The sequence below is a fragment of the Micromesistius poutassou genome (assembly GCF_964030765.1).
Source record: "Micromesistius poutassou genome assembly, contig: SCAFFOLD_1393, whole genome shotgun sequence".
Classification (NCBI taxonomy): Eukaryota; Metazoa; Chordata; class Actinopteri; order Gadiformes; family Gadidae; genus Micromesistius; species Micromesistius poutassou.
This window is the reverse complement of record NW_028177092.1, coordinates 1-14,188: the sequence shown is the minus strand read 5'-3', so window position 1 is coordinate 14,188 and position 14,188 is coordinate 1. Positions and strand designations below refer to the sequence as shown.

Below are 14,188 nucleotides of genomic sequence, written 5' to 3'. Positions count from 1 at the left end.
ACGCGCTGAAAGAACGTCACTCCGTGGAGACGTTGGGAGCCTGAATGAAACGACTACTTTCGAATCGGATGAGATAAAAGGGGGCGCAACAAGGGCATAAAGTTCTACATTTGCAGCCTCTGATCTCTGTGAACACGGTGCCTTTCCGTGGATTATAGTTGCGTCACCCCAGTAATGGTTTACAGCGTGAGTGTGTGTGTGTGTGTGTGTGTGTGTGTGTGTGTGTGTGTCTGTGTGTGTGTGTGTGGGGCTGCCTCCATGTTTAGCAGCAGTACACAGCTCTACTGCCCAGGCCATGGCCATCTGTGCCCCCCCCCCCCACCACCCCACACACACACACACACACACACACACACCTTTTCACTACCCTCTCTCTCTCGCTCTCTCTCTCTCTCACGCCACAGCCCCGTCCCCCATATATCACATGGATGGTCGCCATGAGGGCTAACACACAGCCTTGTATGCATAATATATCACATGAGTAAAAGGATGGCTTGATTGTACGGCTCTCCAGTGTGTGTGTGTGTGTGTGTGTGTGTGTGTGTGTGTGTGTGTGTGTGTGTGTGTGTGTGTGTGTGTGTGTGTGTGCGTGCGTTCCAGTAAACTGTTGTAAATATTCCCTCTTCCTTACCCAGACCCAACCGTGCTAACGCAGTGTGTGTGTGTGTGTGTGTGTGTGTGTGTGTGTGTGTGTGTGTGTGTGTGTGTGTGTGTGTGTGTCAGAGACAAGGATTTTGTGTGTGTTTGAAGACCAGCTGTTTCTGGGTTGACATCCACATGCAGGCAGAATGCCAGATGTCTCATTAGGCAAATTTGATTGGCTTGGTCATTTAGAATTCAGCAAGGAGACGGTTCCATATGTAAGGGTTGGTGTTAGGCAGTTTGTGTATGTGCGTGTGTCTCCACATATACTTACGTTCACATTTGAATGTGAGGCGCCTTGTATAATTGATAACATGTTTACGAAGCCTATGTGTATGGGTTGGTTATGGCTTGGCATTTCTTTTTGGCATTCAGTTTGTTTATACAGTCGGATTTGTGTCCGTGGTTCGACTGAACGGATATATGCACGGGAAGAGGGCATGTCACCTAATTATGCGCATCAATGGGTACCAGCAAACGAGCTGGTTATAAAAATGTACGAATACGTAGGCTATACTCGAGTGATGCAATTTCCCTCAATATTTTCGTAACCAAATTTAACTAAATATTCCACATAAGCCTACCAAAGGAGAAGCCGCTCGAGCACCGATGCCTAAACCAGCAGAAGCTGTAGGGCGATAGCCTACTGACCTCTAGTGGCCAAAAATAAAACTGCACTGAATCTTCAAGGGATCATTTATTAATCGCTGAAAACACAACTGCATACAAAGTGCACATTTTATTGATTAAAAATAAAAATAAAAATCTATTTTTAAATTGTTGATTTACAATGAATATAATTTAGACTTTTGCAGGCAGGTTCTCAATAGCAGGGTGCTGTGTGTGTGTGTGTGTGTGTGTGTGTGTGTGTGTGTGTGTGTGTGTGTGTGTGTGTGTGTGTGTGTGTGTCTTCGTGGACATGATGAACTGACTCTTCCTCATGATCCAGCGTGTAAAAAACACTTTTCTTGTGATGTCCACTTTCGATTTGAGTGTATGTCTATGGATGTTTTTTTTTATTAACACACAGACAGACCTTTTCACACATTTACAGACACATGTTGTGAACATAAATACCTTTATGCCTGCACTTAATTGCCTGCCTATTTACTATTTACTAACTATAGCCTATGTTTTCAATTTGTCTATTTGTCCATTACTGATTAAGTTGATTGTTTGCCTTGTATCAGTTCAAATAAACATTTCGGAATATTTTAGATTGGTTTTCAAAATCCCTTGAAACAACTGAGAGTCAACACGTTAAAAACGGATTCACGCAACTTTCCTGGTTTTTGGTTTGTTGGCCGATTGTCAACTGGTCGAAGAAGTATCACGACGGCGCCCTCTAGTGACTGTACCTGAATTACACCGGGGAAGGCCATTCATTCTGTCCCATTTCATGAAACCACACCGGTCATCCATGTTGGAAAGTGTCTTAAAATGTCATAGTTCCTTCACCTTCCGATTTTATTTCACTTCTAATACTTTGTCTTATTCATTAGAAGTCATTCAAATAGAACTTCAGTTACCTCCACTGGATGTAGGCAGAGCTCCTCTGCCTTTTGTTTCAACGCCTTTGTTTAAACTTCAAGTTCACCTTCAAGTCCAAAGAAGATCTGGAAGTTCATAAATGGCAAGAATATTGTTCAATATAGTACAATATTGTGGCCGCAGATCTGTAAATGCTATTGACCGTTTTTGGATATACTTTCTTAAAGTATATCTTAAAGTATTGTGGCAACCCGCTCCCCACCAGGGGGAACCGTGGGCTAGTGGTGGACGGGGTGTACCACCGCCATCCACTAGCCGGCGGCAGTGAGCACATCTTCACTCAACGCAATCAGCCTGATGGAGAACACCTGGCCGGAGGGTGGAAACGACCGGGCGGACATCTTAAAAGCCGACCGGGAACTCAGCCCAGGGAGAAGCAGAGACGACGACCCAGCAGAAGGCCGACGACACAGCCTACTCGAGTCTCACAGAGGCCATAGTCTAGTTGATGTATTACCTGTTATCTCTCATACCTGTGAATAAACGCTGAACACGGCCTTATTGGAAACCTCTGCGTGGTACTTGCCGTGAGATCTCTAGACTCTTGTGGACCGGGTTACCACAGTATATATATCGTTGTGTGAAACAAAATTGTATTTACATACAGATGCTAATGTCGATCGTCTGGCCTTCCTTCTGCCACCACATAAGAGGACATCACTCTCAGTATTTTTTCGTCATTCACATATACGGCACCTCCGTAGAATAGACGGAGAACAGACGGGTGCACGTCCATATGTGAAAGCAGCTAAACTCAAAAGCACCAATCCACGAGTACCGAATGAATAGTGCCTCCGACCAAGAAAGTGATGTGTTCACCTGATGATAAGGGTCGATAAGGTCAGCGCTTCCTGTGTGGTTACTGCACCCAAATTACGCAGACGACACCCGTTGATATATCTAGATCGAGGGGGTGTGCGCTCTGCCGGGGGCCACAACCTCAGCAGAGCGCGCTTCCATTTGACATCTCTTCACTCGACGACGACAACGACGACGACAACATGTCGCCTGCCGAGCAGGGGAGCGCGGCCTACGCGGGCGTCTTCGGGTGCATCTTGGCGCTGGGTTTGCCGCTCAACGCCGCGTCCCTGTGGATCCTCATACGCCGCCACCGGCTCAAGTCTCCCAGCGCCGTCTTCATGATCAACCTGGCGGTGGCCGACCTGCTGCTGGTGCTGTCCCTGCCGATGAGGGTCTACTTCCACGCGACCGGCGCCTGGCCCTTTGGGGTGCAGGCGTGCCTCTTCATCACCATGCTGTTCAGCAACAACATCCGTGCCAGCGCCGTCTTCATCACCTTCATCGGTGTGGACCGACTGCTGGCTGTGGTGTTCCCGCTGAGGTCCAGGCACCTGCGGACCACCACCAACACCTGGAGAGCGTGCAGCTTGGTTTGGATCTTTCTAGCGGCTGTGAACATCCCAGAGAGCCTCAGAACAGCAAGGATGATGCGGGACTGCAATGTAACAATCTGCTTTCACCGTCATCACTCTCCCTGTTATGAGAAGAGGTTTCCTCTGTCACTGAATTACCTGAATTCTTGTTTAGTGTTCACAATGCTGGCAGTCAATTGTATCTCCACTTCAATGGTGTCCTGGAAACTGCGCAGTCACCTCAGTGGCTCTGTTCAGGTCAACAGGATGAATGTGATGCTCATCTTTGCCATGAACTTGTTGATGTTTTTCATATTTTTCCTGCCGCTTTCAGTGGTGCTGTGCCTTGAAAATTGGAAGAATGCGGTCGAGCCAGCACTGTGTCTTGCGAGTATGAACTGCTGCTTTGATCCTCTGTTGTATTACTTTGCTTTGGATTCCTTCTGGAAGAAGAAAGGGGATGACAAAGCCGATCCCAAACCACAGCCGGTCATGATGAGGAGAAATAGAGCTACACTGAGCCAGTTAAGAAAGTAGATCGTGTATGTCACGTTTTATATTTGCTTATATGAAGCAATTGAAGAAAATGTTGTTTGCTGCCATTGTGTAATATATTATATCTACATTTGTATTTTAGTCAATAAAACATTCAATTGTACGTGAAACTATTAAAGCAAAAGGGAGTTTTGATGCCATTTTTTTGTATATTTTATCGATGTAGAACAAAATCAACAAGATTCAAGTTGAGAAAAGGAGAACAACTATTCGGTGCTTCCGATTTTTAGGCCTTTAAATTGAATGTAATAAGCTGAGCCCTTTCCTTTAATAATCACATATTCATCGTGTTTATGAGCTTTACAATCTCCAGATATAAACTGAGCCAGATGGACTCAAGGGGCCTCTACCAATAGTCTTTTTTGCATAGGAAATTTCCTTTCCTAAGGAGATGACCCGGAAGTACTTGGACGAAAGGTGGGTTGAATTCTAAAAATGCTTAGGGAAGGAGCCTCGATGCATCCTTTAACCCTCCTTTAGCATAGCTTACTCCCGACCAACCTTTACGAAAACAAAGGAGATATTGGTATCCCATAACTGTATTTTACGCAAAGAAGTGTGTGTGTGTGTGTGTGTGTGTGTGTGTGTGTGTGTGTGTGTGTGTGTGTGTGTGTGAGAACTGAGTCAACACGTTAAAAACGGATTCACGCAACTTTCCTGGTTTTTGGTTTGTTGGCCGATTGTCAACTGGTCGAAGAAGTATCACGACGGCGCCCTCTAGTGACTGTACCTGAATTACACCGGGGAAGGCCATTCATTCTGTCCCATTTCATGAAACCACACCGGTCATCCATGTTGGAAAGTGTCTTAAAATGTCATAGTTCCTTCACCTTCCGATTTTATTTCACTTCTAATACTTTGTCTTATTCATTAGAAGTCATTCAAATAGAACTTCAGTTACCTCCACTGGATGTAGGCAGAGCTCCTCTGCCTTTTGTTTCAACGCCTTTGTTTAAACTTCAAGTTCACCTTCAAGTCCAAAGAAGATCTGGAAGTTCATAAATGGCAAGAATATTGTTCAATATAGTACAATATTGTGGCCGCAGATCTGTAAATGCTATTGACCGTTTTTGGATATACTTTCTTAAAGTATATCTTAAAGTATTGTGGCAACCCGCTCCCCACCAGGGGGAACCGTGGGCTAGTGGTGGACGGGGTGTACCACCGCCATCCACTAGCCGGCGGCAGTGAGCACATCTTCCCTCAACGCAATCAGCCTGATGGAGAACACCTGGCCGGAGGGTGGAAACGACCGGGCGGACATCTTAAAAGCCGACCGGGAACTCAGCCCAGGGAGAAGCAGAGACGACGACCCAGCAGAAGGCCGACGACACAGCCTACTCGAGTCTCACAGAGGCCATAGTCTAGTTGATGTATTACCTGTTATCTCTCATACCTGTGAATAAACGCTGAACACGGCCTTATTGGAAACCTCTGCGTGGTACTTGCCGTGAGATCTCTAGACTCTTGTGGACCGGGTTACCACAGTATATATATCGTTGTGTGAAACAAAATTGTATTTACATACAGATGCTAATGTCGATCGTCTGGCCTTCCTTCTGCCACCACATAAGAGGACATCACTCTCAGTATTTTTTCCAGGAGGTCCAACGTCAGCATATGTCATTCACATATACGGCACCGCCGTAGAATAGACGGAGAACAGACGGGTGCACGTCCATATGTGAAAGCAGCTAAACTCAAAAGCACCAATCCACGAGTACCGAATGAATAGTGCCTCCGACCAAGAAAGTGATGTGTTCACCTGATGATAAGGGTCGATAAGGGTCGATAAGGTCAGCGCTTCCTGTGTGGTTACTGCACCCAAATTACGCAGACGACACCCGTTGATATATCTAGATCAAGGGGGTGTGCTCTCTGCCGGGGGCCACAACCTCAGCAGAGCGCGCTTCCATTTGACATCTCTTCACTCAACGACGACAACGACGACGACAACATGTCGCCTGCCGAGCAGGGGAGCGCGGCCTACGCGGGCGTCTTCGGGTGCATCTTGGCGCTGGGTTTGCCGCTCAACGCCGCGTCCCTGTGGCTCCTGATACGCCGCCACTGGCTCAAGTCTCCCAGCGCCGTCTTCATAATCAACCTGGCGGTGGCTGACCTGCTGCTGGTGCTGTCCCTGCCGATGAGGGTCTACTTCCACGCGACCGGCGCCTGGTCCTTTGGGGCGCAGGCGTGCCTCTTTATCACCATGCTGTTCAGCAACAACATCCGTGCCAGCGCCGTCTTCATCACCTTCATCGGTGTGGACCGACTGCTGGCTGTGGTGTTCCCGCTGAGGTCCAGGCACCTGCGGACCACCACCAACACCTGGAGAGCGTGCGGCTTGGTTTGGATCTTTCTAGCGGCTGTGAACATCCCAGAGAGCCTCAGAACAGCAAGGATGATGCGGGACTGCAATGTAACGATCTGCTTTCACCGTCATCACTCTCCCTGTTATGAGAAGAGGTTTCCTCTGTTACTGAATTACCTGAATTCTTGTTTAGTGTTCACACTGCTGGCAGTCAATTGTATCTCCACTTCAATGGTGTCCTGGAAACTGCGCCGTCACCTCAGTGGCTCTGTTCAGGTCAACAGGATGAATGTGATGCTCATCTTTGCCATGAAGTTGTTGATGTTTTTCATATTTTTCCTGCCGGCTTCAGTGGTGCTGTGCCTTGAAAATTGGAAGAATGCGGTCGAGCCAGCACTGTGTCTTGCGAGTATGAACTGCTGCTTTGATCCTCTGTTGTATTACTTTGCTTTGGATTCCTTCTGGAAGAAGAAAGGGGATGACAAAGCCGATCCCAAACCACAGCCGGTCATGATGAGAAGAAATAGAGCTACACTGAGCCAGTTAAGAAAGTAGATCGTGTAGGCTATGTCACGTTTTATATTTGTTTATATGAAGCAATTGAAGAAAATGTTGTTTGCTGCCATTGTGTAATATATTATAGCTACATTTGTATTTTAGTCAACAAAACATTCAATTGTACGTGAAACTATTAAAGCAAAAGGGAGTTTTGATGCAATTTTTTTTTGTATATTTTATCGATGTCGAACAAAATCAACAAGACTCCGGAAGTACTTGGAGGAAAGGTGGGTTGAATTCTAAAAATGCTTAGGAAAGGAGCCTCGATGCATCCTTTAACCCTCCTTTAGCATAGGTTACTCCCGACCAACCTTTACGAAAGGAAAGGAGATATTGGTATCCCATAACTCTACTCTACGCGAAGACGCATCACGCATGAGAGACGCGGTAAAGCAGAAGAAGAGAAGAGAAGAAAATACAATTGATAATAATGGATACCAATTCTAGAAACATTATTTGAATCGAAATTAATTTATTTATTGCTGGTTAGTAAGCACACAATATACACCATAAGAAAATAAAATGCTGACATCACATTTAAGAAAGACTAATGGGGGCAGTTAATTTCAACATCAACATAAGTTGAGCCTCTTTCTTTTCCGCATATGAATTGGGATTCAAGTGGCCTCAAATATTCCTGTTGGCCAAATCCAACCTAAGTGATTCTCACTGTTGGCGATAACCTGGTTGAAATCAATACGAGAATAACGCATGGATCAAAAGAGCGCTTGTTGTAGTCCTATCTTTGGAAAATGGTAATTCCACGCTAGAGACGCTAGAGGTCAGCAATACCCGCCGTCGTGCAATGACGTTAGTAAGGAAAAGTGGCGTCTAATTATTTTTAAACAGTGCGGTCTTTTCCTATGTTCGAAAGGAAGCACCTTCCCATCTCTTCTTGACCCGACGACGTTTACACGTCGGGTCAACACGTGGAACACAAGGTTCCACAAAAGGTTAAGGAAAGGAGGCGTAAAAGTTAGGAGATTTGACTATTCGTAGAGGCCCACGCTTTTGAGTTAAGCTACGGCAGACTTCAAGGATCGAGTCCCCGTCACAGATTCCGTGCACGGTTTGTTTGTACCCCCGTGTGGACTTCATATGTGCAATCAGTGTAATCAGCTCTCCAACGATCCAGTGTGGAAAAAAAAACAGGTGTGATGCAAGAAGATGATAAGCCTGATGACACAGACGTAGACTAGGTAGACTAGCTGGAAGCCGGGGGGGCTGAAATATTAATTCAAAATAGCCTATTATAATGTATTAGTCTACATTTGTGTGTGTTTAAATAAATGGGTTCATAGATTTCCACGACAGATTCAGGTTGTTGTTGTTTTTTAATCTACTTTAATCCCAGACAAAGGTGAACAAAATATACAGATCAAAAGTTTGGTGGTTAACACATTAATATGCTCCCTTTCGGCGTTGTAATGTCTTCAGTCCAGTCTCTGACTCTGGACCAAGGCTTCAAACCTTGTTCTACAAAGAATTCTAACAGTGCCACCCTTTTTCCTCCCTTTTCTCTTTTATTCACAAACTCATGCAATAGGCCTACTAAATAAAGACAGCAAGTGGGATGCACAACTTTATCGATTCAAAAGTGCCAAAACAAAGCGCCTAAGAAGGTTTTTTTACGTGGCGGTAATGAAGCAGAGGTGAGCTTATTGCGATGTAATGCAACACTAAACAAAAAACAGGTTTACGAGCGAGACTGTTGACGCTGAACCGGTTCGGTTCACAGTTCACGACTTGATGTTATCTACGTCCACGTCTTACTAAAACCACACGATATATCGTCACATCGAGAAGCTAAACGCGAAACTGAAAGCATGCGAGGGGGTTAACCGGGGATAAAAGGCGGCGTAGGCGAGCGGAGATAGACAGCCGCGTTCGTCTCTACCTGCTGCTCGGTAACCAACCGCTAATGTGCCCGCCTGTTTCAGTCGTCCCACGGGGGGAGGGGGGGGGGGTCAGACCGCCGTTGCCGCGCACCGCCACTTTCCCCGTCGTCGAAACTCGTCGAGGGAGACATGCCGCCAGGTCTCCAGGGGCGGAAGGGAGAGCGGGTTCGCGGTGACGACACATAGAAACAGTCGCCTCCCCATGACGACGGCCGCCACCACCACCCCCGCAGGGAAGTCTGAGGCGTGGATGACGGTCAACACTTGTTTGCAACGGTGAAAAATTGCTACATCTGTAGTGATGGAACTGTGAGTGTGGACTGTGTTGGTTGTTGCAGGCGCAGAGTGGTGGAGACACGACAACTAGCTACGCGTACCTACACGTTTATCAAAACAAGTGGAGAGTCGTCATACAAGGAACGCCTTAGTTAAAAACAAGACCCAGTTAATCAAAGGAAAAGGTGCTACAGTGTGTGTGTGTGTGTGTGTGTGTGTGTGTGTGTGTGTGTGTGTGTGTGTGTGTGTGTGTGTGTGTGTGTGTGTGTGTGTGTGTGTGTGTGTGTGTGTGTGCTTATGCGTCGTCACAAATGACGGTCTCCACAACAAACGTGTTCTCAAAGTGACGGATGTGGTGGCAGTCTGGGGCCTCGCGCTTGTCGATGCCTGGAGGAGACAGACAGACACACAGAGAGGGACAGACAGACAGACAGACAGACACAAAGAAGGAAAGAGACAAAGAGAGAGACAAAGACACAGACAAAGAGAGAGAGAGATTGAGGTGAGACGCAGTTCAGGACTCAAGGGTTTCAAACTCAAACTGCTTCTGGGGCCTCCAAAGGCAAGGTTGTCTTCTCCCTCCCTCCCCCCCCCCCCCCCCCCCCCCCGGGGCTAAAGGGCTAAAGAAGGAGAATTAATATTTTTTTCTTTCTCAGATTTAACATTATACGAAACATGAGGGCAACGCCGGAGGGAAATACTGTGAATCATCTCGATTCTGACCGATAGTTCAACCTCTCCTATCATTGAAGATGTGTCATCAGTGGATATATTATTATTGTATTGCAAGATGTATGTATTTCATAACAACAGACCTACACACATTTAAAAACAGACCACACGGGTCTTGTCGATCAAACAGGGACTTTTCATGGACTTCTACACCAAGGGGCTCTTGAGTCAAGATGGATATCTCCATCCATCTGCAGTTTCCCAGCCGGTAACCAAGTATCCTTCGATGCGTTGGGGTGTGCCTGTTTTTTTCCTGTTGACCAATCCTGTTTTTCCTTTGGGTGTGCTGTGATTCGGAAGGATCTAGTAGGCGACGGCGGGCGTCATGCTGTGTCGGGGCAACATAGGCCTAAAGCATTGTTGAGCTTGGTTTCCAGGTGAATATGTCCGGCAGCAGCAGATGGATGATATGGACGGTGGAAACATAACAACAAAGTTGGAACAGTTGGCAAGAATGTCAGTGTGCACTGCTGCAGCACCAGGCTGGTCGGCGGCTGGCGTCAGCATTTTGGATGCTGGGCAACGGTACGATTATTGGAGACTGGTCTACAAAAAAAAACATTTTTATAGTGGATAAATGTCCCATTTGAGTCTCACAAAGTGTTGGCGAGAGTTGCGAAACAGGCTAAATCTCTGTAAAACAAAAAAAAACAGAAGTCTGCTACTTCCCCGAGTGGTATTTTTAGCTCGGCTGCACACTGTAGCTCTAGAGCGCGGGATGTGGGTTTTTGACATAACCACCTTCTCGCACTTCCTCCTATGGAACCCAATGTACCTGTTCTTTCTAAAACCTTTATGAGGGTCGCGGTGGCCCAGATCACATTTATTTTAGTTCTGAAAGGTCTACTGCTAAGACAAGGGTTTTACTTAGCCTTCAAACCATTTCACGTGAAGATTCTAATTGAGTGTTGGATTGCGGGCGGACGGGATCGTTGACGGGACATTCGTTGCGTGTGCGCGACAGCGTGAGATTGACGCTGAAAGCGTGAGTGTGTCACGCCAGGTGCGCGAGAGTTGGCAAACCTGCAATCTAAAAGCTGAATGTGAATGTGACCAGAGAGATACATGATCTGACACCAGAGAGACTGTTGATCTGATTCCAGAGATACCACAAGAGATACCAGAGAGACTGTTGATCTGATACCAGAGAGATGCATTGCACTTTCTAAGATGCTTTTTAAACTTTGCATTCATTCTCTTTATCTTCATTATTTTACTACTCACTTTTTAACTCTGCCCATGTTTTCCTTTACTCATCCATTATTTTATTTTATTGTATATGACAATGTTGTTTCCATGTGAAGCACACACTCGTTAGTATGAAAAATTCTGTATAAATAAAGTTGCCTTGCCTAAAAGTCTGACTGTGTGTGAACCGCCACCGCCTCCCCCCCTCCCCCACCCTCCTCCCCCTCCGAGAGACAAAGGGATCACAACTCACGTCTGCGCATGGAACGGCGCTTGAGGCGGTACGTGTCCCGGCCGTTGCACAGGCGGTAGATGTAGGGCCCCAGCTGACGCATGTTGTGCACCTTGCCCGTCACCACCATCTCCTCGTGGATGATGTAGGTCTGGGGCAGGTAGGTCCCCTTCTGTGGAGAGGTGGAAGAAGAAGGCACACAGAACACGGTCACGCCCATCCAGGGTCGGGCCGCAATAGGGATACGTCTTCCTTTATGCCTATGGTGCAATGATGACAAGTGTTGTTGTTGACAAGACTTGACGGCGCTTTCAAACAGCACCACCACAGCGCTGTGTTTTTTTAGTGACTTTTATGAGTGGTAATAATAATAATTTTAGTGGTTATATTTGGTCAGGTTGTTTTTTTTTTCCCTCGTGTCTTATAATATGTTGTGTTTGTGTCTTTTCCACCGCTGTACACCAAATTTTCCCTTTGAGCCAATAAAGTACTGAACTCAAACTGAACCTGGAGACCGTTTTTTTGCGATTTGAAGAGAGATTCAAAACCGCAAACAGAGGACGCATCTCATTACATCTTCTGGAACAACAATGTCAGGATATTTTTAGGTTGCTACGGATCTGTCTTTCAAGTGAACTGAGGCAGGGAGTTTGTTGGGGTGTGTGTGCGTGCGTGTGTGTGCGTGTGCGTGTGTGTGCGTGCGTGCGTCCGTCCCCACCTTGACGTTAATGAGCAGCTCCCAGAGGTTGCGCGGGGGCATCACGATGGTGGTGTTCAGCTCGATGACGTAGCACTTCTCCAGGGCAATGTCGTGGTAGGCGGTCAGCCCCTGAGGAAGGACAGCAGAAGGTAGAGCGCGTACGAAGGCTTCGTCACGTCCCCAAAAGACGTAGCAGCACCCGCCACAAACCTCTGAGTCGTACAAACGGTAATTTGCTCTTTTAAACTTTTGACAGGACGACGCACTAGAACGACACTTGTTCAGAGTTCACCTGGACTCCTACTTAATGTGTGTTGTACATCCTGGCACTTAATGTACACACTTAATGTATGTTGTACGTCCTGGCACTTAATGCAGGCACTTATTGTGTGTCGTGCTTAGTTATAGCACTTGGCTGTGTAGCATCTTACCCTAGCTGTCTTTGTTGTATGCGGGGAACGGGTTAACCTAGTGACTGTTGGTGCCTGGCACTTGTTTCCATGAACATCCTCACTGTACCGACGGCGACATGTTGTTTCCCCTTCTTCTTCTTCTTCTGACAAATTCACTCATTGTAAGTCGCTTTGGATAAAGGCGTCTGCTGAATGCCCGTCAACGTAAAATTTAAATTATATATATTTCTAAAAACCAAAACTCCCATAGAGCAGCCTTTCCATCCGCCTTTCAGCGTGCGTGTGTGCGTGTGCGTGTGTGTGCGTGTGCGTGCATGTGTGTGTGCGTGTGCGCGAGGCCCTCATGCCGTCCCCGGACGTCGCCGCCCCAGGCCTCACCCGGTGGAAGTCGTGGATGATGTCGGCGGGGTCGCTGCCGCCGAAGTGGGGCACGGGCACGGTGATCTGCTCATAGTTGTCGTCCAGGTAGATGCCCACGTTCTCCTCCAGCTCCTGGCGGCCCAGCAGCGGGGCGTAGGCAGAGTCCTCGTACAGGACCCTGCAGTGGAACAGGTTCTCCTCTGGCATCTGGACACACGCGCACACACACGCGCACACGCATACACACACGCAGCACACGCACACACGCACACACACACGCACACGCATGCGCACACACGCGCAGCACACACGCGCAGCACACGCACACACACACACGCACACGCACACGCATACACGCACACGCATGCGCACACACACGCACATGCGCACACACGCACACACACGCGCGCGCACGCACACACACGCGCACAAAAACCTTTATTTTTACTAGTAGTATTTTATATTGAAGTATTTCCCTTCCTTTGAGTTTCTTTTCCATTAAAGAAAGGGCTGCGAATACACGACACGCGTAATCAAGTACTACCAATGTAATTCGACGGTTATTGTTTGTTGTACTTCCCGTTTGCCTTATACTTGAAGGGAGGGGGCTCTTATGATAATGAGCCAATGAGGAAAGGGGAAATTATAAATTAGCCAATTCAATCTGTGGGGAAACATGGGCAGCACGGCACTAAGTAAAATCCCCCTGAAGGCAATGTTATACGGCAATTCACCATGACGTCACACTATGTTCTTCCGGGTGGCAAAAGCCGATGCGTTCTCCGTTGGCACCACTAGTAAACAAACCCTTCCACGATCGAGAAAATAGAGTAAATGGCTTTGGAATGAATGATTTTCTTCTTGCGGGGTGCTACAGGACGTCTCATTAATATATATATATATATATATATATATATATAATATATTATATTATATTAATATCGTTTTTCGTCATCGTTTCAACTTCAGATCAACAACAATGTTTTGTTGACTGTGTGACATAGTCTTTATTGTTATTTATTTATTATTATTTATTATTATTATTATTTGTGTTTACAGCCGGCTGGACGGCTTCAGGTCAGTGGTAGCCGCTGGCGTTCTGCCACCCGGAAGTGTCGTCGTTACGGCTATTGTTTACTAACATCCTGAAATGCCGTATGGTGTCTTATGTTAACGTCAGTAGGAAACAAGAGGCCGGGGGGGGGGGCTGGGGGGGGGTGGGGGGTCCTTACGTGAGGTATGAAGTAGTAGCGGTAGACGTAGATGGAGGCCAGAACCAGGCAGGACATGAAGACCACCAGGCCAAAGGTCAGGCAGCACAGTCCGTTGAGGGGGGACTTCCTGGCAGCAGCGGCAGGACCAGCTCATCGTCATCCTCCTGAGAGGAGAGAGAGAGAGA

At 47.0% G+C, this 14,188-nt stretch overlaps 3 protein-coding genes across 3 annotated transcripts; 2 read left to right on the top strand and 1 right to left on the bottom strand.

The window, feature by feature from the left end:
• Positions 1-3,194: 3,194 nt before the first annotated feature.
• Positions 3,195-4,156, top strand: LOC311376766 (lysophosphatidic acid receptor 4-like; the record flags this gene model as incomplete). Its single annotated transcript, XM_084491241.1, has 1 exon — positions 3,195-4,156. One exon carries the CDS (start codon positions 3,195-3,197, stop codon positions 4,101-4,103), a length of 909 nt encoding a protein of 302 aa, XP_084347367.1. The 3' UTR covers positions 4,104-4,156.
• Positions 4,157-6,078: 1,922 nt separating this feature from the next.
• LOC311376768 (lysophosphatidic acid receptor 4-like) lies at positions 6,079-6,987 on the top strand (the record flags this gene model as incomplete). The annotated part of the gene is made up of 1 exon (XM_084491243.1): positions 6,079-6,987. One exon carries the CDS (start codon positions 6,079-6,081, stop codon positions 6,985-6,987), a length of 909 nt encoding a protein of 302 aa, XP_084347369.1.
• Positions 6,988-8,311: 1,324 nt separating this feature from the next.
• On the bottom strand, positions 8,312-14,173 carry LOC311376767 (integral membrane protein 2C-like; the record flags this gene model as incomplete). Its single annotated transcript, XM_084491242.1, is given in 6 exon segments — positions 8,312-9,551; positions 11,338-11,488; positions 12,035-12,145; positions 12,808-12,996; positions 14,022-14,131; positions 14,134-14,173. Coding segments are annotated over 6 exon segments (693 nt in total), but the record flags the coding sequence as incomplete, so codon positions are not given.
• Positions 14,174-14,188: the final 15 nt, after the last annotated feature.